The sequence below is a fragment of the Chinchilla lanigera genome, unplaced genomic scaffold, assembly GCF_000276665.1.
Source record: "Chinchilla lanigera isolate Chin_1 unplaced genomic scaffold, ChiLan1.0 scaffold00072, whole genome shotgun sequence".
Lineage (NCBI taxonomy): Eukaryota > Metazoa > Chordata > Mammalia > Rodentia > Chinchillidae > Chinchilla > Chinchilla lanigera.
In genome coordinates, this window is record NW_004955473.1 from 5,443,799 (window position 1) to 5,471,058 (window position 27,260).

General features: G+C 37.5%; 1 protein-coding gene across 3 annotated transcripts in view; it reads right to left on the reverse strand.

The window, feature by feature from the left end:
* The window catches only part of Ocrl (oculocerebrorenal syndrome of Lowe), a 53,294-nt gene that overhangs the window by 14,715 nt on the left and 11,319 nt on the right, over nucleotides 1-27,260 (reverse strand). For all 3 annotated transcript variants that reach the window (XM_013523070.1, XM_013523069.1, XM_013523071.1), the window contains exons 4-18: nucleotides 27,141-27,179; nucleotides 19,167-19,277; nucleotides 18,642-18,731; nucleotides 17,858-17,978; nucleotides 17,611-17,772; nucleotides 16,256-16,357; nucleotides 15,608-15,722; nucleotides 14,481-14,597; nucleotides 14,192-14,379; nucleotides 11,602-11,713; nucleotides 9,485-9,594; nucleotides 7,551-7,686; nucleotides 3,662-3,772; nucleotides 2,861-3,026; nucleotides 2,364-2,599 (exon numbers count right to left, since the gene is read on the reverse strand). In XM_013523070.1, the coding sequence (XP_013378524.1) occupies nucleotides 2,364-2,599; nucleotides 2,861-3,026; nucleotides 3,662-3,772; nucleotides 7,551-7,686; nucleotides 9,485-9,594; nucleotides 11,602-11,713; nucleotides 14,192-14,379; nucleotides 14,481-14,597; nucleotides 15,608-15,722; nucleotides 16,256-16,357; nucleotides 17,611-17,772; nucleotides 17,858-17,978; nucleotides 18,642-18,731; nucleotides 19,167-19,277; nucleotides 27,141-27,179 (1,916 nt within the window). The remainder of the gene's footprint in view (nucleotides 1-2,363; nucleotides 2,600-2,860; nucleotides 3,027-3,661; nucleotides 3,773-7,550; nucleotides 7,687-9,484; nucleotides 9,595-11,601; nucleotides 11,714-14,191; nucleotides 14,380-14,480; nucleotides 14,598-15,607; nucleotides 15,723-16,255; nucleotides 16,358-17,610; nucleotides 17,773-17,857; nucleotides 17,979-18,641; nucleotides 18,732-19,166; nucleotides 19,278-27,140; nucleotides 27,180-27,260) is intronic.

The following is a 27,260-nucleotide window of genomic DNA, read 5'->3' on the forward strand; positions in this document are numbered from 1 at the left end:
GATGACCACACGCTACAACTTAACAAAAATTAAGCAATTTTGTAATTAAAAATGATCAGAGTTATATTTTTTTTAACCTTGAATCACTTCTGCACAAAAGGATGATGGCTTTTTATAAAGTCAATTTTCCTAATGATCTTGACATTGTATTATGGGCAAATGTGATAGGATTACCTCATAATATATTTTACATAAAATAAAACCTTTTTATGCTTGTTGAGTTTCCTTTTAGACACTTCCAGAATTAATATGAAACAATTACGGCAAAGGTTATTATAGTTATAGCCTCCACTAACACTGACCAAAAATAAGCTAGGTTCAGTTTATGGGAAATAAAAAGGGAAGAGAGAGTATATAAGGGTAAGTTTAAAAATAACAAGAATCAAAAATCAGGCAAATTTAGAAAATGGTTGACTGGGCAAATATACTGTACTTTAAAAAGTCAATGGCATTAAAGAAAAAGTGAAGCATTGTTCTACTCCAAAATAGACTACAGCTGGGTGTGGTGGTGCACACCCGTAATCCCAGCACTCTTGAGGCTGAGGCGGGAGAATCACTGAGTTCAAGGATGGCCTGGGTTACATAGTGAGTTCAAAGTCAGCCTAAACTACATAGCAAGACCCTATCTCCATAAATGAATGAATGAATAAACAAATAAACAGACTACAGAGACCTTACCAGATGTAGTGCATAAACCCAGGTTGCGTTTTGGCTTTAAAGAAGCTATTCTTTGTATAACTAGAAAAAATCTGAATATGGACTGCATGTTTAATGATACTGCAGGTTACTGTTAGCTTTCATAGGCATAAAAATTGTATTGTTTACACATCGAAGTTTCTCCTTTTTCTTAAGTGATGCAGGCTGAAGTGCCTAGTAGTAAACTGACATGTCATCATCACTTAATTTCAAATGGTACAGCAAAAAAGTATGTGCGTGTGTGTGTGTGTGTGTGTGTGTGTATGTATGTGAAGGCATGTATTGTTCTTTAAATTTTTCAGTACAATTGACATTTTTCACAATAAAAGTTGGGACAAATAAAGCTGGGAAGTGATGTTTGGGACGAAGGGAAGAGGGTAGAAGAAAACATCATTCTGAATGTATTCTAAAAGATGAAACATTAAATTTGAAAGACAGAAATATGGTGGCAGAAAAAAAACAATTATCATGAGATGAGGTACATCCTACGCAGCCTGTGTACACAGGATGGCAGCATATGAGTTTCTGTAGAAAATGGCTCTGTCTCAAACAGAGGTAAAACCATCGTGAGTGTTCTAGGGAAACAAATATAATTCCAAGGAAGAATGCTGGGACTGGAATCAAGTGTTTTAATTTGCTATGTGAATCACCGCTAAAACAATTCCATGGCAACAGAACAGCTTCCGCTCAGACAGGCCAGCAGCCAGCCTGCTGCTCCGCCCTCCCCTGTAGATGACACATGATCACTGTGAATACTGCTACGGTAGCTGTAATGTCTGGCTGCCATTTCACTTCATTTTCTTCGGTAAAAGACAAAGGTATACCCAAAGAGGTCTGCCCACAAGTCTAACAATATTTTCATTTAGAAGAAAAGTTCTTAACAGCTTGAACTTGATCTTAAATCAATTTATGTTACTGAAAATAATATGCATTTCCTTTGTAAGGATATTCGTGTTATAACTTGGCTGTGGGGAGGGCAGAAAAATCTCCTCGTTTCCTTTCCTGAGTCACATTAAGTAAGCATCAAGCTTCAGTATACGTTATAATCATTCAAGATGCTGATAAAATGCAGGTTCCTAGGTCCAACAATCTCATTCTACGGCCAGAGGTAAGCAGAGGGAGAAACCTGTACTTGCAATAAGCACCAGGGATTCTGATGCAGACACTCCTAGGTTCCATCCTTGGCCTGTGCTATTATAAGCAGCGGTTTTACTGTGATTAGAAGGAATACAGCATAAGAAGGAATCCTGAAGTGGGAGTCTGAAAATCCAGGTGACAGACTTGCCACTAATTTATTTAACTTTCGGCAAATTAGTGTTTCCGTGTCTCAGTTCTCTCATATGCTTAATGAGAATAATACTGCCTGTTCTACTTACCATACCCTGTGTACATGTTAATTTATGGAGAAGTGTCTTGAGAGCATAAAGAGCTTAACAACTAAGCATTACAACTTTGAGGTGGGTGCCTTTAATCTTACTTGGAGAGCTTAATATTATCTATTATATTTCCAACAAGAACTAACCACACATTAGCTTCTCTTCTTCTTTCTCAGGCTTAATCTGACAGCCCTTCTACCCCAAAAGAAAGAAAGCACAGAGATAATGAGGATATCCCCTGAGCATTGCAAAACATATAGGTAAAGGCTTACATCTTAGGATGCTTCTTACCAAGTCTATGAGTTTGGTGACAGGAACTTCTCGGATTGGTCTTTTCATTCGGCACAAAGCCTCCAATGATGTACCAAAACAACTTGGTAGGTAATTTCCACTGATTGTCAAGAAATAATCTTTGCCTCTATCCAAGTGAAGGACAAGAATATCTTCAATCTTATCTTCCCCTGAGTTTAGGATGGTCACAGAGTCTTTGCTGACATACACATCAAGAGAAATGTCCACTGTCTCATCTGAAATGTAGGAGATGATACATGGTAACACAAAAACTTCCAATGGAAAAGCAAAAGGGTATGGGAACCAAAAGAACAGATGGTCTCTAAACATTCACCAAGCAACAAAAAGAGATTGGACACAGGAAAGAGGTATCACTAGTGCAATGACAGCGAAGGTCAGAGACATACTGTTAGAACATGAGAAGTTAAACCAAGGGAATGGGAGTTCTGAGGAGATGGTACGAGGCAAGCAGACACAATGGTAAAGAGAAAACTCACTTGGCTCCAAGTAGCCCTCAAAAGGTTCAGCCCGAAGCCATGGCTTGCAGTACTGGCTGTCATTAAGTTTAGGGATGAAAGAAAAATGGCAGGGAACCTGTCCATTGTTGCTGATCTGGAACTTCTCCTTTTGTAGTTGCCGAAACTTCACATTCTCAAACACAAACTGGGGAACAACAGACAGACACAAACATGCATCACTAGTAGGGGAAGTAAGTCAGTTGGATTATTCCATGGAGACCATGAATAAAGAATCAGGTAATTATTAACCAGGTGTATAACTGCCATATGCATTCACCAACGAAGCCAACTTCACATCATTTCCAAACATTCAACTCACAGCTGCAGAGAAGGAGTTAGGTGGCTCTTGCTACTTCTCTAGGCTACTCTGATTGCTCCTGAGATCTTAAGAGGGTAAGCCAACCCTGGTCCGGGTCATTCACCCTGTGACCAAGTACTGGTCCCTAAGAAATGAACTAGCCAGCAACTCTGCAATAGTAAGAGTGGCTAACTTGAGGGCTCCCTAGTGCCAGGCACTGTTCCAAGAGCTTTACATGTATTAACTCATGTAATCCTTACATGAGTCCTTAATCCAGAGAAGGAAAACTGCAGCTCTGAGAGGGAAAGATACTTGCTGGGTGTCATCTATCTACTAAATGCCAGTGCTGGGACGAGAATGGACGAGAATGACTCCAGAACACACAGTCTCAACCACTTTGCTTTGATGCATTTTCTATGTAACAGTCTCCTCTGTGCTAACCACAGTCGGCAGCAGAAATGGAGGCCATGTATTTGGCTCACCTCCCTCCTGCTGAGTTCAAGGGAAGGAAGGAAGTCATTTTCCATTCTATCCATGATGCGTACAATATCCTCGAAGACCTTCCGATACCTCCGTTCATCCACAACCTTCACCTAAAAGACAATGAAGCCTCTTTTCAATCTTATATGCTCCTAGTTCATCACCCTTTGAGAGTATCTAACAATTTAATACTGGTCATTACAGCAACCATTTAAAATAAACTGTGGTGCAAACAACGTCCTCAAAAACTTTGATATCTTGCTTCATCCACAACTTCCACCTGAAAGAAAATAGATCCTTATTTTAGTCTTATTTGTTCTCAACCTGTCTCCAAAATTCTCTAACAGTTTTTAAAAGGCCAATAAAGCAACTATAAATTAAACTAACAAGCATTATTGCAGCACATATGTTAAAGTTAAGGTAAGGTACGGTAAGAATGTTTAGCTCCAAGTTAAGTTACTTGGTGGTGGAAAAATGTGATTAAAACGGTTTCTTGCGTTATACAAAATAATAGTGTCAAAATATACCCATTATTGTTCCTAGAACAGCAGAAAATATAACTGAAACATTTAATTTCATCAACTGCTATGCACAATGCCAAGAATCACATCACTGCTCAGATTATATAATAGCAAAAGTTTGTTAGTAAAAGTGAACCTGAGATTATATAATGGCAAAGGTGTGTCAGTAAATGGGACCTGTGGCCATTTTAGATAATGGATGACAGAAAAAATCCTACAGTAAAATTACAACAGATAAGCAAATCATCTGTACTAATAGATCAGAAAATTTCCCACCTGATACAGCACTTTCAACTTCCTGATACAGCTGCTTTTTAAATATTTAAACTTCATACAAGCCAAAAATTAACATAAATAAGATATAACTTTGAATTTATTAACACATTGGTTTCTTTTTTTAGAAAAGTCATAAAAATCAATATAAAAAGGATTTATGTACATAGCAAAGGTTCTAAAGTATACATGGAAAACAGCATCAAGGCCGAGTCAAATATCTCAGACTGGGGAGGGTTTCTGTATTGTTTGGACCATAAATCTTAGAGAACTGAGGATCAATCACTTCAGTGCGACCAGAGTCCTAACTATACATCACGCTAAGATGAATTTTACACTTTTACAAGATTTTGCAACTTTTTATTTCAAAGAAAGTATTTTTACCCATGTTTTTTTATTTTCATAACCTACAAGGCTACCAAATCAAGGAATATTCTGATTTGAGAAAACAGAAATACAAAAGATAACTAACTTGCTCTTTACTATACTTAATACCAAAGGTAACTTATGGTGGATTAGGTGAACCCTTTCCAAAATACCTGATATGTGACAGAATGAAGTCAGATAAATCTTAAAGTCACAGGTGCCTGTACCTACTAATCACAATCTCTGGGGCATGGGACGCAAGCATCTGTACTTTTTAAAAAGCTATCTAGAGAATTCTTAGGTCCACTAAAGTGTGAGAATGTTTTAACAGATCACGGTACCAAATACATGGGTGGAATTCTATCTCGGCTTAATCTCAGCCAGCCCATAGCAAATTCCCTGAAATTAACTGGCCATGGACTGCTTGGCTCCTTTGCTACCGGTCATTGTGCCAATGGTGGTTGTTTATTTTTATTTTTATTTATCATAGCATGCGTAAGAGTCCAAAATACAGAGTGGTTACTTAATAAAAGCTACCCCTTTCTCAGTGGATTAAATGATTTAATGGCACATCAAGGAAAATGAGGAGTGAATCACCCCTCCCAAATTTCACCACCTATATTCCCATTTCAGAAAACGAAATTACCAACAAAATTAGGAATTCAGAAGAGAATACAAGCTAGATCTTTATATAATAACACAGATAGCTCTCTAAGAGACACTATTAAATGTTTTAAAAAGCAGATTTCAGACCAATACATATGGTATGAGACCACACAAAACAGGATTTTGTCTATGAGCAAACAGAAAAGCATATGCAAAGTCTAGAACTGTCCAATAACAACCATTAGACACATAGGGCTGTTTAAATTTAAATTACTATGAATTAAACACAACTAAAATCTCAGCTCTCACTCACATTAGCCACATCTGACATATTCAGTAACTACCAGCGACTAGCAGCTACAGGACTGGACAGTATAGATATAGGACATTTCCATCATCACAAAAAATTCCAGTAGACAATGCTGGTCCAGAAATACATAAACTCATAAGGAGAGTTGGCCTGGCTGGGAAGTTGGGGTTTGGGAAGAACTGGGAGTGGAAGATGACCAGCATTGAAAATGCAAGCCTTATCTGTAAATGCTGCCTAGAATTTTAAAGAAAAAGCACTTCTACACTGCTGTATAATTCAAGTCATTAAGAACCAGAAATGTAGAACTTGATTAAAGATACACAAAAATATACAGAAAGCCTGGAGAATTGTTAGTTATCTCACAGGAGCTTTGGATTAATGTGCATGAAGTATTAAAAATATTCCAAGGTTCTAAAAAGAAATACAAACAAAATGCCAAAGCATAGCTGATTAAAACCAAGGAGGTTAATATTTAAGGAAAGACAGCTTCTTGAAACAGATTAAGAGAATTCAAATGCAGAAGAAAGGGTGGTCTCCCGGTACAAACTGGAACTAGATGGGCTAAAAGTAGTATCTGAAGGTATATTTAATCAGTAAGTACTTTGAGGTAGTAGAAAAGGCATGACTTTGGGAATTAAGACTTAAGATTTGAATCTCAGCTCTCCTAGTTGAATAATCTCAGATACTGAATTCCCTGGTTCTCTACCTGCTCATCTGTTAAATGAGAAATACTGAAGTCAAAATGCTATTGTGAGGAGTAAATGAGATATGTACAAATTATCTAGCAAAGCTCCTGGAACACAGCCACTAGCTGCTATCTGAGCAATGCTTATTAATATCAATCATTATTTTAGAATTTAAAAATGGGGGCCAGTGGCAAAGCTTAGTGTACATGCTTAGCATGTATAAAGTGCCGGTGTCCACCTCCAGCACCACATATTAAAAAAAACCTCTCAAACCAAAAAGCCCCTAATAATAAAATTTCCAAATGGACATTTTTGTATGTCCATTTTGCATAATCATTTTGCATGATTATCTTGACAAAATTATAAGACCAACAACTAATTTTGATCATCAAAAAAGCCCTAAGGTCATTCTTTAAAAGCGGAGCAGGACTAGACACATCAGTGATACCTATCTCAAAAGCCAAAAAAGTGACATAAACACAGAAGAAATAATGTAAACGTGATGGCTGCAGTAAGTCAGCAAGATTACAGCATATAATCTGCACACTAATAACACATAAAAATACAATGAGAAAAATTCTTTACTCACAATAGAGACAAAAATTAAATAACTGCCCATTCATTTAGTCCAGGGTGCAACAGAGTTAAAAACTTAAAGCCTCTGTTCCTGAACAGGAAGACTTCACACTAGCAAGCATGGCACTACACCTTGTAAGGCAATACTCAGATTTGGTCATATTTTGATCCATCTGTGCATTTACTCTTGCTGTTCGTGCCTCTCCACCCAGAATCTCTTTTCTGGTGTTTCCTTATTATTTCTCTGTTTAAAAGCCAGTTATCCTTTAAGATCTAAGTTAACTCTTCTTTATGTTACTGGCTTTAGGAGGCTTAATTTATCACCCAAACATTATGTAGCATGAGAAACTTCTGTGTCACAAGAAGGCGTGGCATATGAAGAGATATAACAACAGCATTTGGAAGGGTTGAGGGCACTGACTTCTGTAACTCCCAAATGATTGCTTGGTTATGGACATTTATGGTTCATAAAATTACAAATCTGTTCTGAGTCTAAATAATGCTCTACATATAAGACATTTAACATGCAAACAAATGAAAAGCAAGTGCTTACCCCAATATGGAAGAGGGAGCTCACAGGCTTGTGGTCACTAGTTTTCAGTTCCATGTGACTCCGATAATGAAGCTGATTAACATTTGTTCCTCTCCAAAGGATTCGGTCACACCAGGCTGGCACTCGACATTTTCCACTGTAAATAAAGAAGTGAGTTATAAGGAGAACATAGCACACAAGAACATAATACCTACCCCGGTAGTTCAGAACCAGAGCCATACGCTTCTCTCTCTTAAACAAGCCCTAACATCTTCCTGGCTATGGTGCAATCTCTGCTAACGGGATGTCTGATTATTTCCCAGTGAACTCCTACAACCTAGCTCACTATCTGGTGCAAAGTAAGCGTTCAATGAATAGTTATCTAATAAATTAAAAATGGTTCTCCTAAGATCAGGATTACATATTCAGCAATGTCACCACACGTAAAAATATAAAGGCACCTTCTTAAAGTATCCTCAGGAGGAAATTAACAATGCTTGATGTACTTTGTTTGTAACTCTGTACTGTCTGTACTGTTCTTTTGCTATTTTGTAAAAGGTTGTCTGTCAATGTTTTCGTCCTTTTATTTTTAAAATAAAAAAAATTAATAAAAAAGTATCCTCAGGAGGTCAGGATTCTATTCTGTTATTGTCTTTTTTTTTTTTGAGACAGGGTCTCACTATGCAGTTCAGGCTGGCCTTGGGCTCACTATGTAGCTCAGGCTGGCTTCGAACTCACAACAATCCTCATGCCTCAGTCTCCTGAGTGCTGGGATTAGAGGAGTGCACCTCCACGCCAGGCTCAGGATTCTATTCTGAACACTTCTTCCCCTGCTGTATGAAGTGCAATGATATTTCATAACAGGTAACTAATCTGGTATAAAAATCCAGTCCTCTGTTCTGAGACTGGGATTAATCGGGAAAGAACTAGTAGTAGAGATTTTTCCTTTAAACCTGAACCTTAATGGACAAATGTAATGTCTTCTGATAATGAACTAAAATGTAGCATGAAAGTCTGAGCATATTATAGAATGCAGAATACCAAGGGCAGAGAAAAACCTGATCATCATTCTATTAAAGTAAGTGACAGCTTATACACCTGATTTAGAGGGTGACACAAGTATTTCCTATCAGTAGCTCTTCAGCTGGATCTCAAGTCATTTGAGGGAAAGAAAACATGGCAAATTGTATATGATCTGTCAGTGTCAATTTTCATTTGCTGACTAGTTCCTTTGGAGGATAGGAATACAGACTCCTACTGCCCACTCCACCCCACCCTGGTGAGTCTGAAGCAGCTGAGTATGCCCAGGGATCCTTTCTCTTTCAAGCTTTTGTGTTTAGCCTGGTAGGAAACCATAAGAAACAAAAATATCAATAGTATGTAGGGAACAAATAGTTACCATGAACTTACTGAGAGGGGTACTTTACAGGGGTGACTAGGAAACCCAAAGGTATTTAGGCAGTGGTTCTCAGTTTTCTTTACCAGTGGCAAATAAGAGGTTCAGGCGTCAGTATCTTTAAAGCGTCCCCAAAAGACTCTAATGTGTTCTTGAGATTGACAACTACTACACTAGAAGTACTATTCATGTCTCCTTGCTTAAAACTTCTTGTGTCCAGTTAAATAGCTGAGAAGCAGTTTGGGCAAAAAGAGTCACTAGGTGAGAAATAGGGCAAGATTAGAGAGGTGAAAAGCAAGTGAGCTGAGGTGACAGAAACAAGGCACTGCAGGGAGATCGTAACATTTTACTAGCCTGACACACAAGTAAAACTCTCTACAAACAAGCACACCTTCGAGCACTCAGGAATTAAAAACTCCTCTGGAATAGCACTATACTACTAGATCTTTATTTCTGCTTATGGTGTTACCTTAAAAATTCCTAGTTTCTTGCCAACATGAAAGGACAGAAATGAGATCGAGGCTTTACCCACTCTGTGAGAAGATTCTTATTACTTTACCTGGAATCCCATCGGTCTGTTTTAGAGTCATACTTGTAAGTAGGAATAAACTTGATTTCTCCTTCGTTGAAGTCAACAAAAGCTTTTTTCTGTGTGCGCTGAATATTTAGCTACAGACAGAAAGAAGCAACATGTAACCAAGATAACACTATCTTAATATAAATGTTTATCATGTTAACCAGCCACTGCTCCCATTTCTAAATATCGAGTTCCGTAGCTTTTACAACGGTGAGTACATAAATGAAATGTCTGTATCTTATGAATGAAATCTCCGCATTCCCATAGCATCTACACTCACCTTCGATAGGTTGCTCATCATTAGCATATCACTAATATTTTCATTGCCAATAATGGCCATGGGTGAAATGAAACCACGAAATCTGAATAATCGTAAGTTCCTTGGAGCTGGGCAGGAACCATCCAACATGATTATAATAATGTTTAAAAAGCACACAAATGTTAAATTGACAATTCCCAAAACCAAATTTAGTAAACTGTTGCATACTATTGTGAAAGTTATCCTCATTCAAATATTTTACTAGCATTACATAAGGTTCAAAGTATTTCACTGTATTCATTTGAAGGCAGGAAACAGGAAGAAACACAAAGCAATGAACCAGCCAACCTCAATGTGAAGGCAGACAGCCAAGAAAGGCTCACTACAAAGATCATTCCGCTATAAAACCCTGAATTTTGACCAAGATTGAAATGGCTTTCATAAGAATTTAAAGACATTCGATAAGTTTTTTTTTTGTCTCTTTTAAAGACATTTGAATCAAGTCAAAATATTCTCTTTCTCAGGATAAACTTGAGTCATTTGTAGGAAAACAGATACACCTTGAGATCATAATGTTAAGTGAAATAAATCAGACACACAACTTTAAACAACACATCGTTTGTCTTACATGAAAAACCCAAAGTATAAAGAGCAAAACAAAAGATAAAAATTTTTTTTCCTTTCCCTAATAAGCAGCATTCACTTTTATGCCAGTATCACACAGTTCTGGGTGTATATATATCCAAAGAAAATGAAATCACCACACAAAAGAGATACCCATATGCTCATATTTACTGCAACTCTTCACAAAAGCCCAACAGGGAATGAAGTGGTAAAGAAAATGGACAGAATATTATTTAGCCATAATGAAGAATAAAATCCTGTCATTTGCACCAAAACACATGGAACTGGAGATCACTATGTTAAGGGAAATGACCCAGACACAGACAAATACTGCATGTTTTCACTCATATGCAGAAGCTAAAAAAGGCAACCTGAATGTAGAATAGTGATTACTAAATTCTGGAAAGGGTAAGACGTGGGGTAGGTAAAGGGAGTTGGATTCCATAGTGCATGTTATATGCATGTATTAATGTTTCACACTGCACACATTAAACATGTACAATGTATACATGTTAAAGAAAATACAATAAGCGCTGACGTTTAGTGACCAGTATCTATATTCTTAAGTAAAACTCAAGTTGTATGCCAGGTTCGAAAGCAAACATATACTGCCTCACATATATGGAAACTGGGGTCCTTAATAGTAGGTTTCACTTGAGCTGTACAGAATCAATGCTTTTTCTATAGATATTTACATCAACAACCATACAGCAGCTTACTCGAGTTTATTAATCAGTTCACATTAAACCATAGCTTATGCTATTCATTCCCAAAAAACTTCTGTGCTTTCCAATCTCGCTCACAGGGCCTCCCTCTTTTACCTGCAATCTGCTGCTCAGTCTGCTAAGTAATAATAGAACAGTTCTCACTGTTCCATCTGTCAAACCACATCAACAGAGCTGAAGGCTCACCTCCTCCAGGAAGTGTTCTCCAAGTAGCCCCACCTATTTTCCAGCTCATTTATATAAATCTCTGAAATCTCTGCTTGCCAATGACTTACTGAATCAATGTTTTATTACCTTTTACCACCAATGTTCTCCCTTCTTCCCATCCAAGTACTTAGCCAAAGCACTACAAATCTCCTATTATTCAATACATCACTAGTCACAGTATTTAGAAGGCGATATGACCTTCCCAGCTCTTCCTAGAATAAGACATGTCTCCCGCGTATCTATCTCAAAATCCTACCAATCTTTGCCATGAAAACTTTACTTACCTGGTCAAATTTTAAGAGTCTCTGAAGGTCATTCTTATTAATAAGACTTTTCACCTCATTGGCATCAGGCATGCAAAGTCTATAGTTCAAATCTCCCAACCAAATGACAACACTGAGGATCAAGAAATATATGAATAGAAGTAGCAATAATTAGCATAAAATCAATCAGCGAAGAATGAGGAGAAGAAAAATAGGTAGATTATAAGAATTCATTTATCATTATCTGACAAGGGCCTTAAAGCAGTAACCCTTTGGGAGAAAGTATTATCAACACCCCAAGAAACAATGGATTATAAAATAGGTGAGAAAACAGATACCCCACACATGAAGAATGAAAGAAAGGGAAATACAATGTATTCTGGAATTCAGAAGCCTAGGAGTTAATGGACTGAGAAGCATTTAGTTATTTGCTGGACTGGCTTCAAAATTTTGCCTGGCTGCCTGCCAGGTCTCTAGGGGGAGAGAATCTCAATGTTTTCTGCCACTCAGTGTCGGGAGGTTCTACAAGCTCTCGCTAAGGTCTGTCTGATCTGAATGACAGCACTCCCAGACATGACTGACTAAGAAAATTAGGTATAGTGCTCTCCAGCATAGCCAACCTGTTTGTCCCTGCATAAGACCTTACTGCAAGTTCCAGGCAAGAAGAAGGCACTCCCCAGGCAATGCTATGGGAATCCAGCTTCCAATCACAGCAACATACCTCAAGATGTGCTGAAAGGGAGACCCTGAAATTACCACATCAAAAAAGATTCTTCTGTGAGCTACTACATGTTTCCAATGAGTAACTCTACCAATCTCAAATGCTACATAACATTTCTGGAATCCTGGGGAAATAAATTTATGGAATTGCAGGGCAATTTCATGATTAAAAAATTCTGCCTTGATTTTGACACTGTGAAACAATTTGAGGAGATGTGATAAAAATAACTATAGTGAATGCTTTTTCTTTCTAACAGTAAAAGATACATTGTCATTACCCCCCCTCCGCCCCCTGCTTTGAATACATTTATCCCACTGTTTTTGCCACTTTCTGGAGTAGTTCTGGAAATCCTATTTTTTGAGTGCCCTTAGTTACACTGCTATGGCTGCCTGAGTGTCCTAATTGATTCAAATTATTTGCCTTTTGTGGTAATTTTGACTTTGGGGAAGAGCCAGAAGTCATACAATGTCAGATTAGGTGAATAGGTGGATGAGGACACACCACTATACACTTGCCTTACTATTGGATGGCATATGGAGCATTCACCATAGTTTTTACCATAACTCATTAAGTCAGTCATGAAAGAGTGACTTCCAGAAATGCTTCAGGCAGTGGGAAGCATGAAGGAATAAGTGTATTTGCAGAGGGGGCAATATTTTGAGGAGGATTAATGGCAATGTGTCTTATACTATAATAATTTTAAAATTTAAACATACATTGTATATTTTAATCACCCCTTTTATATGACCCTAGTTACTGAGACAATAAAGAAACACTCCAATATCACTACCCTGCTCTACTCTTTCTTCAATCACCCTACTCTGATTTTAATACCCCTAAATTATCTTTTGCTTCCCTACCAATTCCCATATCAAACTATTTATTCTAAACCACCCTGCCAGAATTTCAATGGCCAGAATTAGTATCTTTACAAATAGTCACTATCACAATAATCCTCAATGGATTTCTGCTTCTATCCTTATTAAGTTTAATTCTTCACTGATCTATCTCTGCCACCCTGTTTTTAAAATCAGAGCCATTAGAAAGAGTAATATAGATCTGCATTCACTGGCATGGAAAAGGATCCACAATAAATAGGACAATACGGTCTTATACAACAAGTATGTGTTTGTACATGCATACTATCTAAAATGGTACTATTCAATAAACTTATATGTAACAACATACTTTTAAAGTTTCTAGTAGCTGAATTTAAAATGTCAAAGAAACAAGTAAAAACCAAATTTCACTTAGCCCACTATATCCTAATTATTATTTCAACATGTGATTAACATTAAAAATGTGAGATATTCAGCCAGCCGACTATGGACTAAAATGTGAGCCAAAATAAACCCCTCTTCCTTTAAAAAATTGAGATATTCTACATTTCCCCCTTAGTCTTTGAAACCCAATGCACTGATTATGCTTAGAGGGTATCTCAGCTTGGACGAGCCACTTTTTCAAATGCACAGCAGCCACATATGGCCAGTGGCTGTCAGACTGGATAGCACAGATCTAAGATACACACCCAACTATTAAAGACTAGCTGGGGACAATAGAGGAGAAGTAGTGAGGGTTTTTTTTTTTTTTTTTTACTGTTAATCTTATCTTTTATTAAATTTATAAGGAACATTTCTACTTTATAATAAAATCCAAAAATTGACTCCAATTGACAGAACCTTCTGGCATTACTCTATAGACTTCATTAATAGACGTAATCTTTCTTCCGAGGTCAAATCGAATTTCTCAATGAGTCTGCTATTCCTAAAAAACAACTCCTCTTCTTTGTGCCCCCAGTCTCTGAATGACAACCTGTCACTCTTCACAGCTCTAGAGTTTCTCACACATTTATGCTCACTATTAAAGGCCACAGGAGAGATAACCACTCACTCATGTTTCATGATGTTCAGTTGTGGGAGGGTCTGACTGGGGACTACAAAACTCATTCTCGCACAGATGTCCTTATAATCTTGATTCCTTCTCTCAAAATCTTCCACGTGGGCAGCCAGGTGGGAATTGACAATGCAGAAGGTAGTGTTGTGAAACACAAATCTCACAGCTACCCCACCTTTGTTTCCCTGTTAGCAAGTATAATTATTCCCAGTTAGTTGCACATAACCGTCAATGTAATTTCACACGGACATGAATAACAGTTCAGTTCATTTCCAAAGTAACTCACCATTTTCCCCATGATCCCAGTTCCAACTGTTTCTGTGGCAACATCACGAATATACCGATATTGATCCTTTCTGGCAAATATAAGGAGCATCATCCCAACGAGGCGGACTAGTTGAACCTATGAATTCCAGAGAGTTATAATAGGTAATGTTAATATCACTCTTTGCCACATATTTAACTTCCCAGAACTAACTTTTCTACTAAAATGACCTACCAGTGCTCAAGGCTAAATCTGAATGCTCTCATTTCCCAGGGCACCCTATAAACTGGAAACCACAACCCACTCGGGGCGCTCTAATCTGGCTCTGACCAACAGAGTTAAAAGCCTTGGGTGACAGTGAGTACACTCAACTCCAAATCTATTCTTTTAATAACTTTTTCAGAAGTTAAAATAACAAGGCAAAACTGCTATGCCCTTTTGGTCCTTCTACTACTCCTAGTTTCTGATTTCTAATTTTCTAAGAAATTTGCCTCTATAAACAGCAATCCTTTTTACTTTGACTATTTTTAATATGTGAACTACAGCTAGAAATATGGGTGAGAAATATATTAATCAGAAACCAGGGCTGGGGATTTAGCTCAGTGGCACAGCGCCTGCCTGGCAAGAGCAAGGTCGTGAGTTCCATTCTCGGTACTGGGGGGGGGGGAACCAAACAGAAACCTATGTGAGAGGGATAACATCTTCAGGCATTATATTATGTACATACAGTGTGAAAAATATAGAGGAAAATCATTCAGATTATTCCTTTGAAAGAGCTTATTATGGTAGTCCTGTCAGCAAACAATTTCTTTTCTTTTTTCTTTTCTTTTCAGCAATTTCAACCTGGGACTTTTACTGCGCAAATTAGTTACCTCATATATAATTATTTTGCATTAATTATTGATATGAGTACAATATCATCTTTTTTCCCCAACAAGCTATCTAAGCAATTGAAATATAGGATCAGAAAACTTAGGGAATTTTTTTTCCTAGGAAATAAGTACGAAGGATTAGTCTGTCCTATCCCAGTACTACACATATGCAAAATTCAATTAAACCATTGCTCTGTAATGAGTTACAAATAATGGAATAACTTACAGGAAGTCCTATTTAGTCATATACTAAAAGAAAAATTAAATGTGGCTTACTTTCTTATACTTGGCTTTGGAATGCAAACCCCTCTCCACAGCCACTGACCACTCTTGTTCCTTTACAGATTCAAAGTAGAAAAAGGCTTCTGTGCTCAAGTCTAGCTCTTGGAATCTAAGAGGAAAAAAGAAGATATGGGATCTGTACATATTCCATAACTATCTATTACTACTGTCTGTCCCATTTGCTGAGATATGAGACAAACAAAAGAAAAAAATAGAAGAGAGTCTATATTTTATGGAACTGCTCCTTTGAACTAGGTTATCATAAAGACAAGTATTTTCAAAAGAATCTCCACCAGTATATTCATAGGTTATGCAAAGGATAAACAAAAACCTCCTATGAGGTTTAACAATAGAGTTTTGCTCTTATGACCAGCGGATAGTCACCGGTAGACCTCATGTCAAGTCTCAGTTTCTATGAAAAGTATAGTTTTCTTTTTATGGGTTTTGCGAAGACTAGTTGCTTGCTTATCCCATGTTAGATATCTCTCCCATTCTGATCTCACAAAGTTGACCCACAAATTAACTTTTACATATAGTCTACAGTAGTCTAAACAGTTTTTTTTTTAATGAAGAAAGGCAAAATGTCATGTAAACTAACACAAAACATAACGCCAAAAAGAAGTTCCAGAAGTGTTTTGTTACCCAATGCAGTAGATATCAGGAGGATTCGGGTCACAGTTCAGCCAAGGTTCTAACCCACTATCTGGAGATTGGCCATTCACATTCCAAGTTCCAATAAAAAATCTAATACGAACACCAAAAAATAATTTGAAAACAAAGACCAAGTATAAATAGCAGTCTTCTTTGTCATTTCTATATAAGAGTACATACATAATAAGCCACTATAATTCTTCAAAGTGTTTTGACATATACTTAAGAAAACTTACTTGTAGAATATAGACAGTGTGCTTATTTTCTCTAAGTTATGTATTACATGAACCTACAGAAAGGAACTAAGTCTCCATCTTAAAAAAACACAAAGTTCATTGTTTTATCACATTCCTATCCAATTAAACTCCAAACTCATACTTGAAGGGAGAGCTTATAAATGGAAAGCAGTATCTTCATGGTGCAGGCTAGTCTAATACAGATAGCTGTTCTGTAAGCAGCCACAGCTGAATTCAAAAATTTACTTCCCAAAGGATTACAAGGACATCTATGTAGGAAATTCTGATGAGGCAGATATAGTATTAAGGGAGAAAGCAGAAGGGAAAACTCATGACTGTCTTAACTGTTTGCATACAAATATAACCATCATGTGGCCTATGAGGAACCAGAGGAACCAGGGATATAGTTATGATTGAATTAGAATAACTGAAGCATTATGGGATAACAGGTGGGACTGGAGTCTTTGACTAAAAGGGTATGTTTTACTCATAACAACAAAGAAAACTGTTGTCACATCACATATCGGGGATACATGTCACACCACATCACAGTCCTCATATACTACATATACCAGGTCTGGAAAAGGAGATATTAGCAAGTAAAGGGGAAATGAAATATAATACAGGCGAAAAATTCAAAATAGACTTTCCAATTAAGAGGACTGGGTGCAATTTTCTTAAGTTACCAAAGTTAAGATTTAGTGATAATGGTGGACTTTAATTTTCCAGTATTGCCTGGATAAAAATTCAGCAGGCCAGACAGATAAACTCACTTTCACATAGAATGTGCTAGGGGACAGTTCTCTAGCATATGTGAGCTTGATTTAGCTCCCTAAGAGCATATAGAAACATTAGTAGACATGGTATGTTTAGTAGTCAGAAACTCCAAGGGAAACTGTAGCATCTTCATTATTCTGGATATGCATGCTATTGAGCAGCACAGAGACAAGGGCTTGTATCAGATGACCAATCCTTTTTTTTTGTATTTTTGTTATATTTGATTCTTAATTAAGCTAATACCTTAAATATCAAAAAGTCATTGTCTGCTATACATATCTTTTTAGACTTAGGAAGGAAAAAGACTAACTTGAAGGAAAAAAAGACACTAACTTGAAAGTCTGAATGTTGACATATTCTTTCTCTCGCTTTGCCAGGATATGTTTGATGAGACCCTCTCGCGTCCCAGACTGAGTATTTGGTACAAAGAGCTTCCGCATGGTGTTGGTCACTTTAGGCTGCTCCTTATTAGAAGTTTCTTTTTCACGTGGAAGCCTAACAAATAAATGATAAATTCAAGAAAAAAATTCCTAAAATGTAAGTCTCCTGCAGGGGAGCTATGTTGCACCGTAGGACTTACATTCTATTCACAGAAGGGGGTGGGGGTGGGGGCTCCCGGTGAATCCCTGTAGACTGATTTTGTGAATTTATTTTCTTGTCCAAATTCATAGATGAAAAATTATCCTCAAATCCAAGAAGTCCTGAGATAGAGAATCCATGGTCAAAGAGGGAAGAAAAGCTAACATCCAACATACCAGGGTGGTCAGTACTTTCATTTGATCATGATTTGCTTGGTGGTGCTACTAAACAGAAAGGCACTAGAAAGGGTAATAATTACTTAGATTGGGAAAGAAGCGTATCCATCCTTGAAGCACTGATATGCTAACTAGTTTACAATAATCTGGAATCTAACAGTAGCTAACATTTGTTCAAGACTTATCACAATGCCTGGTTGATAATAAGGCATTATATCATTATTTCCCTTAATAATCACGAAAACCTCATAAGGTAGGTACTATTAAAATCTTCCCATGTGCTAGAAAAAGAATGGAAGTTCAGAGTTGTTGAGTAACTTGACCAAGATCACACAACTAGTGACCCCAGACATGGGATTCAAACCCAGGCTGTCTGGTGTTGGAATCTGTACTTTTTACTATTTGGCTAAGCTAGTTCCTCAAGAGCTGTTTTGCTACAGAAAGGATAAAGGCTGAAAGGATAAATCAGTGGCCATGGACTCAATAAAACACTTCACAGGAGACTACGTCTGATTTTGGCTTTAATCCACATCATCTCATCTGGCCTAATAAAATCTACTAACTCTAAAATGATCACAGCAGCCAGTGACAAAAGAACCCTTCCAGTACCTGAAAAAGCAGAAGGTTTGTCCTTAGTGTCTAATTTCTGATACCAGCTGGATGAGTCTTTCTGCTCTGGAACAAGAAGCTGTGACTGAGCTGGAAAGACAAGTCACGGTCAGACACGGGGGAACCTGGCACTGAATGGAATTTACCATACCATAACCAAAAGCCATTCATTTAACACTACTTAAATGCAAACACTACTTAAATGCCAGCACTATTCTTGAAAACAGTGGAAGAGATGAAGAAAATAAGGACAGTTCTGGAGTCACGTGGGGTAAGAGAAGGATTGCAATCTGAGGTAAACTGAGCAGGGCACGCATTGAACATTCTGGAAATTGGCTCAGTGTCCTCAAAACTGGATAGACTTGCTCTCTAACTGTATCCCTAGCTATATTTCTGAAGAAAAATATGAGCTATCAGGGCCCAAGGGGTGAGGTGCTTTGCTAATAATCACTGGCCTCTGAATCTGCATATCAGAATTTTACTCTCACTGAAAGAATAAAAGAAAATTGTTGGGTCTTGAGTTACCTTCCTGAGCAGCAAGGACCTCTGAGAGGAACTTCAAACAGTGTTCCTCATCAGGAATTTCAAAACGACGCTCTCTGGTCCAGTCCCCCTGAACCCGAATTTTGCAGCCACCTAAAAAGAATTGAAATCCATACACGTATATCTATGGGATGCAATGCTTTATTGGAATCATAATCTCTATGTACCAGGTTATCAGAAGGTCCAGACCACAATTATTCTAGTGCTCTCACGGAAGACTCACACAGACGAGCACAAGGCATTTGGTATGGTAGTGGCAGAAGGGGTAAAACAGAGGGAAGCCTAAGGGAAGATGGAAGTCTTACGACTGATAACTTGTGCCAATAACTACTCTGATCTAGTGACAGACATACTACATACTAAAATTGGTTTCCTATTTTCTGATCTATCTCTCAGATGTCAATGTAGGGACCTCCAAATTCTAACAGAAGATAAAATTCCTCAGTCACCCTCCTCCTATCCCCAAGCTGGAAATGGCTACCATTTCAAAATCCAGATCACATAGTAAGAGTATCTGAAGCATAAAGAGAATAAAGGAGTAGCATGGTGGTTCATAAGGTCAGATTAAATTAAATTTACAAACAACAACAAAAAGTAGTGGGACTGGTTTGAAGTGTTCTGGTAAGAAGCACCTAAACTTTATTACCTCAAGTGAAAAATATATGCCTGGAATAAACCTGCAAAAGTGGTGTAATGGTTCATGTCCAAGGGAGGTTTGGTTCAAGTACAGCGAATTGAAAAATAGCACAATTAAAAGCAAAGTTACCTAGGGCTTTAATTTTTTACAGTTATAACATATTGTCTCTCCTTTGCTGAGGCCCTATAGTTGTCATCTTAATCAACTCTTTGTTTGGATATGGTGGTTTAGGAAACTAATAACCAATATATTTGTTTATATTCCTATTGATTATGTATTTTGCTTTTTCCTTGCCCCGGAAACTATAAGCTCCTTAAGGGTAAGAGGTAAGTTACATATACAGGTCGCCCAATACTTTCCATGGTCTAGGTGACCAAATGTCTTGGAATTGGAGTCATAAGGCTTCTTACAACTCAAAACCTTCAATGCTGACACTGAGAAAATCCGAGGCAAACTAGGCCAGTGCTTGCTAGCCACTCTCCTGGTGACGTAAATGTCAGACTTCACAGAGTCATTTAAGAAATGACTGTTGAACTCTACCACACTTGAGAAAATGGAATGAAAATTCTAGTTTCTTACAGAGGACATCCACTTATGAACCTCTGGCTCTCTTTCTGTCCTTTACATTTTTGTGTTGTTTCTATCTTTATAGAACAAGTTAAAGAAAAAATAAAATTATTGATCAGAAGAAAAGAGATACAGATGGAGAAAAAAACCAAGTGAAAGCAGGTACCCAAGTGAATCAGAGATAAAATTAATGAGGGTGCCAAGGGTAAGGACAAAAACAAAGGAGAGGGCCTGAATAAAGTGTCCATTATGCATGGGGAAGCAGCCTTAAAGATACAGGGAAAACTCTTTCAGGGCATAACAAGCTCTCTATAATTTATATTCCAAGCATTTGAAAAGCAGCAGTTTCAATCTGATGGAAATGTAGAACAAGAACACCTATTCTCTCTCTCACAATTCTTTTTGTTTGTTTGTTTGTTTTTCTGGTACCGGGAATTGAACTCATGACCTCCCGCTTGTCAGGCAGGCGCTGTGCCGCTGAGCTAAATCCCCAGCCCTCACAATTCTTGAAAGATATATTTTAGCAAACATAAAACTGGCCCAGTTAACAGCCAACAAATTCTGGAAATTACTTATAAAATAACATTGGATGTGCTCTCATCACATTGCTTGAAAAGTGGAAAAACCTTCTGTTCTCCTTCCAAAAACACTCCGGCCCTCTGTGATCAGCAACACTCCTGTACCTTCTATCTCATCTGAATACTTCCTTGTACCTCTCAATACTTCTCCAGTATGGACACATCGAAATCACCGGAGACACTTTTAGAAAATACTGACATCTGAGCCCTGTCCCAAAACCATTAAAGCCGAATTTCCATGGGTATAGCCCAGGCACTGGTAACTTTTTAAATACTCCACAGGCAATTCTCTTAGGCAGTCCAGAATGAAAATCAGAATCAAATGCAACCTGATTGGTTAATCCCGGTAAGAGGCACTTCCCCTGCAGCCACTTAGTGAAGGCTGTTTTCTCACACCAGACAGCATTTATTTTTTGAGCCCTTCCCCTATCTTTTTGGCAGTACTGTACTGGGGATTGAACCTAGAGGCACTGTAGCACAGACCTACAGTCTCAGCCCTTTTTATTTTTCATTTTGAGACAGAATTTGCTAAATTGCTCAAATCACCTTAAACTTTCAATCCTCCTGCCTTGCCCTCTGAGTAGCTGGGATTATAGGAGTGTGCCACTGTGCCCAATACCTCGCCCTTTTTTGATAGAGGTCTCTCTATGTTGCTCAGGCTGGCATCAAACTTCTGGGCTAAAGCAATCCACCTGCCTCAGTCTCCTGAGTGCTGGGACTACAGGAACATCACCATGCCTGGCTTACACCCGACAGAATTTAAGGCTGGTGGCTGTACTTGTTCTAATACCAATTCCAGACAATTCTCTCCCCATCTCCCTCAGGAAAAAAAGTTTTCTCCTTTGAGGCTCACCCATTAAGCCATACCATCTTACTCCTTTTCCTTTTCTATGAGACAATCTACCATCCCTCTAGAAACCAGAAACCTCACAATCCAGGATTTAATACCTAACACATAACACTTCCTTTCCACTCAAACTCTACCATTATTTCAGGACCTTTTAAAATTAGTACAGAAAACCAAATCAACTCCTTTACCTTCCTCATCCAACATCTTTTGCACTTTACCTCAGTGACCACTTATTTGGTCCCTACTGTCATATCCTCAAGTTGTTTTCATCACAGAAACACCGCCACTTACAAATCTCTAATTCACACACCTTGCACTGACCTATTATCTTTCCAACTTACTTGACCATGATCTCTGTTGTGATTGTTCCTTTAGCTCATGGGAACCTCAAGCCCATTGATTCCTCTACTTTCTCACTATCCATCAGCTTCCCCCTGCTTTCACTTCCCCCTTCCTCAAACAGATGCCATCATTACACTTCAAAAACCCACAACTGCCTTAATTCTGGTCTCCCATGGCACCTACTTGGCTCAATTCCAATAATCAGAAATCCAACTAATTGCCTTCTCTGTTCTGATAGTACCTGAGCAAGCAGAAGGCATGTCTATATGCAAGCACACACACGCAGAGAGAGAGAGAGAGAGAGAGAGAGAGAGAGAGAGAGAGAGAGAGAGAGAGAGAGAGAGACGGATTTCGTATCACTGTAAAGTCCTGCTTGTCAAACTCAACTAGGCCCACTATCCTAAGCAATTAGTTTCTATGATCAACAAGTTTCCTGTTATGGGAAGAACCTGCAAAAGTGGTGTAATGGTTCATGATTTCACACTTTCACCCCATACTGCCCTCCAACTCTAGTCCATCTCTGGATTCTCTCCCAATAGTCCGCCTTCTTTAAAAAACACAGTCACTTCCTATTCCTCATCTCCTATTTCTCTTTTAACTCCAGTAAGACTTCTATACCCACCACCATGTATAATTGCTTTAAGGTCACCAATAACCTCTATACTGATAAATACAATGGATACTCTCTTCAGCCACTTTGTTGAAACTACCAGCAGAAACTATCAGTTGATCTCTGCTTGGAATCATCTTTCTCAAAGGGTTCTATAATACTATACTCATCTAATTTGTCTGGTCACTGATTTTTAGGGCCCTTTGAGGTATCTCTTCCTTTAATCTACCCTTTGAGAATTAGAGTTCTTTGAGTACAATCCTAAATCATTTTTATTCTATACCAGCACTGTTCAATAGGACCTTCTGTGATGATGGCCATGGTCTATAGATGAGCTATCTGATATAGTCACCAATAACCACATGTGGCTCATAAGTACATGAAATAGGAGTACTACAACTACACAACTGAATTTCTAATTTCATTTTAATTAATGCAAAGTGACTCTGTAGCTAGCGGCTGCTGTATTAGATAGCACAACTATATGTGCAAGCATAGTATCTCTCATGATTTTAAATATAATTTATATGCTAGTGGTCCAAGCCTTTCCTCTAAGCTTCAGCTGCCAATCTATAATCTACATTCAAGTGTTTCAAAGCACTCCCAATATACCTAAAATTGAGTGCAGGAGACCCCCTTAAAGGAAAACTCATTCCTTTTGCAATGCATTTATGTAAATGGTACCATCATCCACATTCCTGTCAGAAACCTAGGATTTCTGGTTTCTACCAAGTCTTCTTGACACTTCTCTTCCTCAGCCTCTATATCCAAACCAACTTCTATTGTTTTTATTTACCTACAAATATAACTATTAAACCTGTCCACTTCTCTCCATTTCTATGGTTACCATACTCTCCACCTTTCACTACTGAAACAGCTTCCTAATTAGTCTTTCTGCTTCCATGCAAATGATACCTAGGCATAAAAATCTTTCATTCTCTTTTACTGTTTTAAAATATAAATATGTGGATTCAACACCATGGCTTGCAAGATTCTATTGCATCTAGTCCTAGCCTGTCTTGCTTTGGCACTCAAGCTTTGTTCCAGGTACCCTGGACTTCTTTTATGGCAGAGTCAAAATATTTCTCAACTTGGAGCCTTCTCTGGAGTATGTTTCTCTCTCCTGCCTTCACCTGTGTCTTACCTAGGGCCCCCCAATCTCAATTTAAATGACACTTCTTCAAAGAGGTCCTCCCTTACCACCCTGCCTAATTTAGTTACCCCTCTTATAAACTCGTTTGTGTTAATTCTTGATAGTACTTATCAAAACTGTGATTATGTATCTGTATCTTATCAGTTTAAAGTCTGTTTCCTACATTGAAATCCATAAAGTGCCAAAAGTATACTGATTTCTGCTAGAACCTAGCACGGTATCTGACATATGAATTAATAAATTGTAGGCATCTATGTAGCTCTTGTATCAAATAGTACAGAAAAAAACAATCACAGCAGGAGCAGCAGTTATCTATGCTGTTCCTTAATGATCTGCAGTGTTTACAACCATACTTGGCAAATAGGAGGCACTCGGCAATTATCTGTTGAATAATATATAAGGTAGGGAGAGTGATATTAAGAAATTAGTATAGTAGAAATTAGTGATGCACACGCCTGTAATCCCAGCACTTGGGAGGCTGAGGTAGGAGGATGGTTGCAAGTGCGAAACCAGCCTGGGCTACAAAGTGAGCACAAGGCCAGCCTGAACTGCATAGGGAGACCCTGTCTCAAAAAGACAAAAAAAAAAAAAAAAAGAAATTAGTATACTGTAGTCCATCAATAAGTCAAAAATATACAAGAAAGGAAAAATATAACTATCTTCACAAATAAAGAAAAGACATTTAACACAATTCAGTGTACAGGCATGATTTTAAAGAACACACACTTAATGTTCATGGGTATAATAAGATGTGAAGCAAAACTAACAATTATAGATATTAGAAAGGAGACAAAATTATTATTTGTAGATAATCAAGGCTGCCTACCAAAATGAGAAAACAGTAAAAAACTATTAAAATAAATCGCGGTGAAGTAGTTGGATAAAATGTAAATATCCACAATTCATTCACTGTTCTGTTTACTAGTATAAAAAGCAATTGAATGATAAAATTCAATTTAAAATACAGCAAATATAATATACTATAAAATTGTAATCTAAGATGATATAAATGAAAAGCTACAAAATTTTATAGCATAGAGTTTATAAGAGGGGTCACTAGCAAGGACTTGATAAGATTTACCATGTACCTTGACAGTTATTTAATTTTATAAAGAAATTAATTAATACAATTTGTCATATAGCTATAGTGAAATATTGGTCACTGAAAATACTATTTTACAATAATTTTAAATGATGTAGGAAAATGTCACAATATTAAATGAAAATGCAAGATAAAAACTATATACCAAGGCGGAAGGTATAGCTCAGTGGTAGCACATATGCTTCGTACACAAGGCTCTGGGTTCAATTCCCCAGTCCCTTCCCCTTACAAAACACAAAGAGAAACAAACCCTCCCAACCCCAAAATAACAAAATTCTATATGCAAGAATCCCAATTACATAAGGATATAAATAAAAGACTAGAAAGAACCATATAAAATTACTTGCCACAGTAGTGATCTCTAGGAGAATAATTTTAATATGACATTTTAAATTCTTCTGACTTCATAAATTATACATAGTAAAGAAGTATTAAATTTATAATTAGACACTTTCTTGTGGTACTGGGGACTGAATCTAGGGCTTCGTGCATGCTAGGCAAGTACACTGCTACTGAGCTACATCTCCAGTCCCTAACACTATAATCAAAAAATTATTTAAAATGTGCTTAATACCAATATTCAGACAGTGGGAAAACACATGTTTACACTAAAATCAGACCTGCCTGATAAACCTAGGGTTCCCTTACAACAACTCATTGTTCTATAGACTTACGAATGAAACCCATTACTAAATGAGGAGAGATCATGAAGGACTTCATGAGCAGTCACTCAACTCTTTCCACTCAGGATCCAGCAAGTTAAACTCTATATAGCAACACATGACTAACTTCTATGTAGCCGAGATCACAACAAAACTAATGCCACAAATTAGTGTGCATAAGAGAAAAGGCACTGTTCAGTTTAACTTCTCAACTTTGGATCAAATAACTTTCTACACCAAGAACAGCACATTTTAGCATCTTATTTCAACAGTAATATCAGTCACTGAAGAATTACTTTCCTCTCATTTTCCTTTTTTAGCATTATTTTTATCTTCTTCTGTCTAAGCTCAGTAAGACAAAGATATTGAGCTATTTTCTCTCTTGGATACCTGCAACAGAAGCCAGCAGCTAGGTTAGTATTTCAGGGACAGTTCTTAAGACTTTCAAAATTGGGGCTGGGGATTTAGCTCAGCGGCAAAGCGCCTGCCTGGCAAGCGCAAGGTCGTCAGTTCGGTTCCTGGTACTGGAGAAAAACCAAAAAAAAAAAAAAAAAAAGACTTTCAAAATCAATGATTAAAGAAAAGGACAATAAAACCCAAACTAGAAAAAGTTCACCTAAACCATTCATAACAAATTAATGGTGCCAACGGGAAGGACTGCATCTAAAGAAAATTATGTACAATCTGCAGCCCCAACGCAAGCGCCAAGTCCCACTCATCTAAGGACTTGACCGAGAGATAAGGTGACTGATTTAAATTTATGTGGTCAGATACTCATTTCCATAGCAACCACACAGCAGTCACGGTAGCAGGCAAGTGCTCATTTTCTCCTTTCCACGGCACAATTAGAGGATACAGAACAGCCTGCACAGAAAGTCAACGATTTGCTTCAAACAGATAAAAATGAGAGAACAGAAACAGTGAAAAGGAAGATCATGTTCCCTCTGAGAGAGATGCCTTGAAGGACAGAGATTAAATAAAAGACCAAAATTATCTTAAGAACAAGGATGCCTACACAAGAACAAGGATGCCTACACAAGCAATTTTCCCAAAATAAGGTAACAAATAAGTGAAAACATTATGATTTAATGTGAAAAAAATAAGAAATAGAAGAAAAGTATAAAACATGACAGCAGTTAAAAAACAACAAAAACACATTTACAACCCTTAAGTGTTTTTAACATTTTACTAGCCCGGCAGTCATACAATTATCAGTTCTACAGTGGTGGTTTAACTGACAGGAATAACAATGGCAGTTCAAAATTGAGCATTAGAAAAACAAATCATTTTTCAATTTTTACAAAAGTTCTTACCAACTACCTGCCTTAAGAAAATGGAAACTACAGGAGAAAATGGTAAAATACAAGATGTGCTCAAAATGATGTCCTGAATACACTGAATATTCAAGTAAATACTCGTTCAATGAAAATCAATTCTACTCAGAAAGATACTCACTATTTGAAGCAATGTCAATCAAAAGAGTTTCTTCTGCTTCTGAAGAGGAAAATAAAAGAGAACAGAATGAGGGAAATGAAAACTATTACAACCAAAAGAAATATGTTATACATATTTATA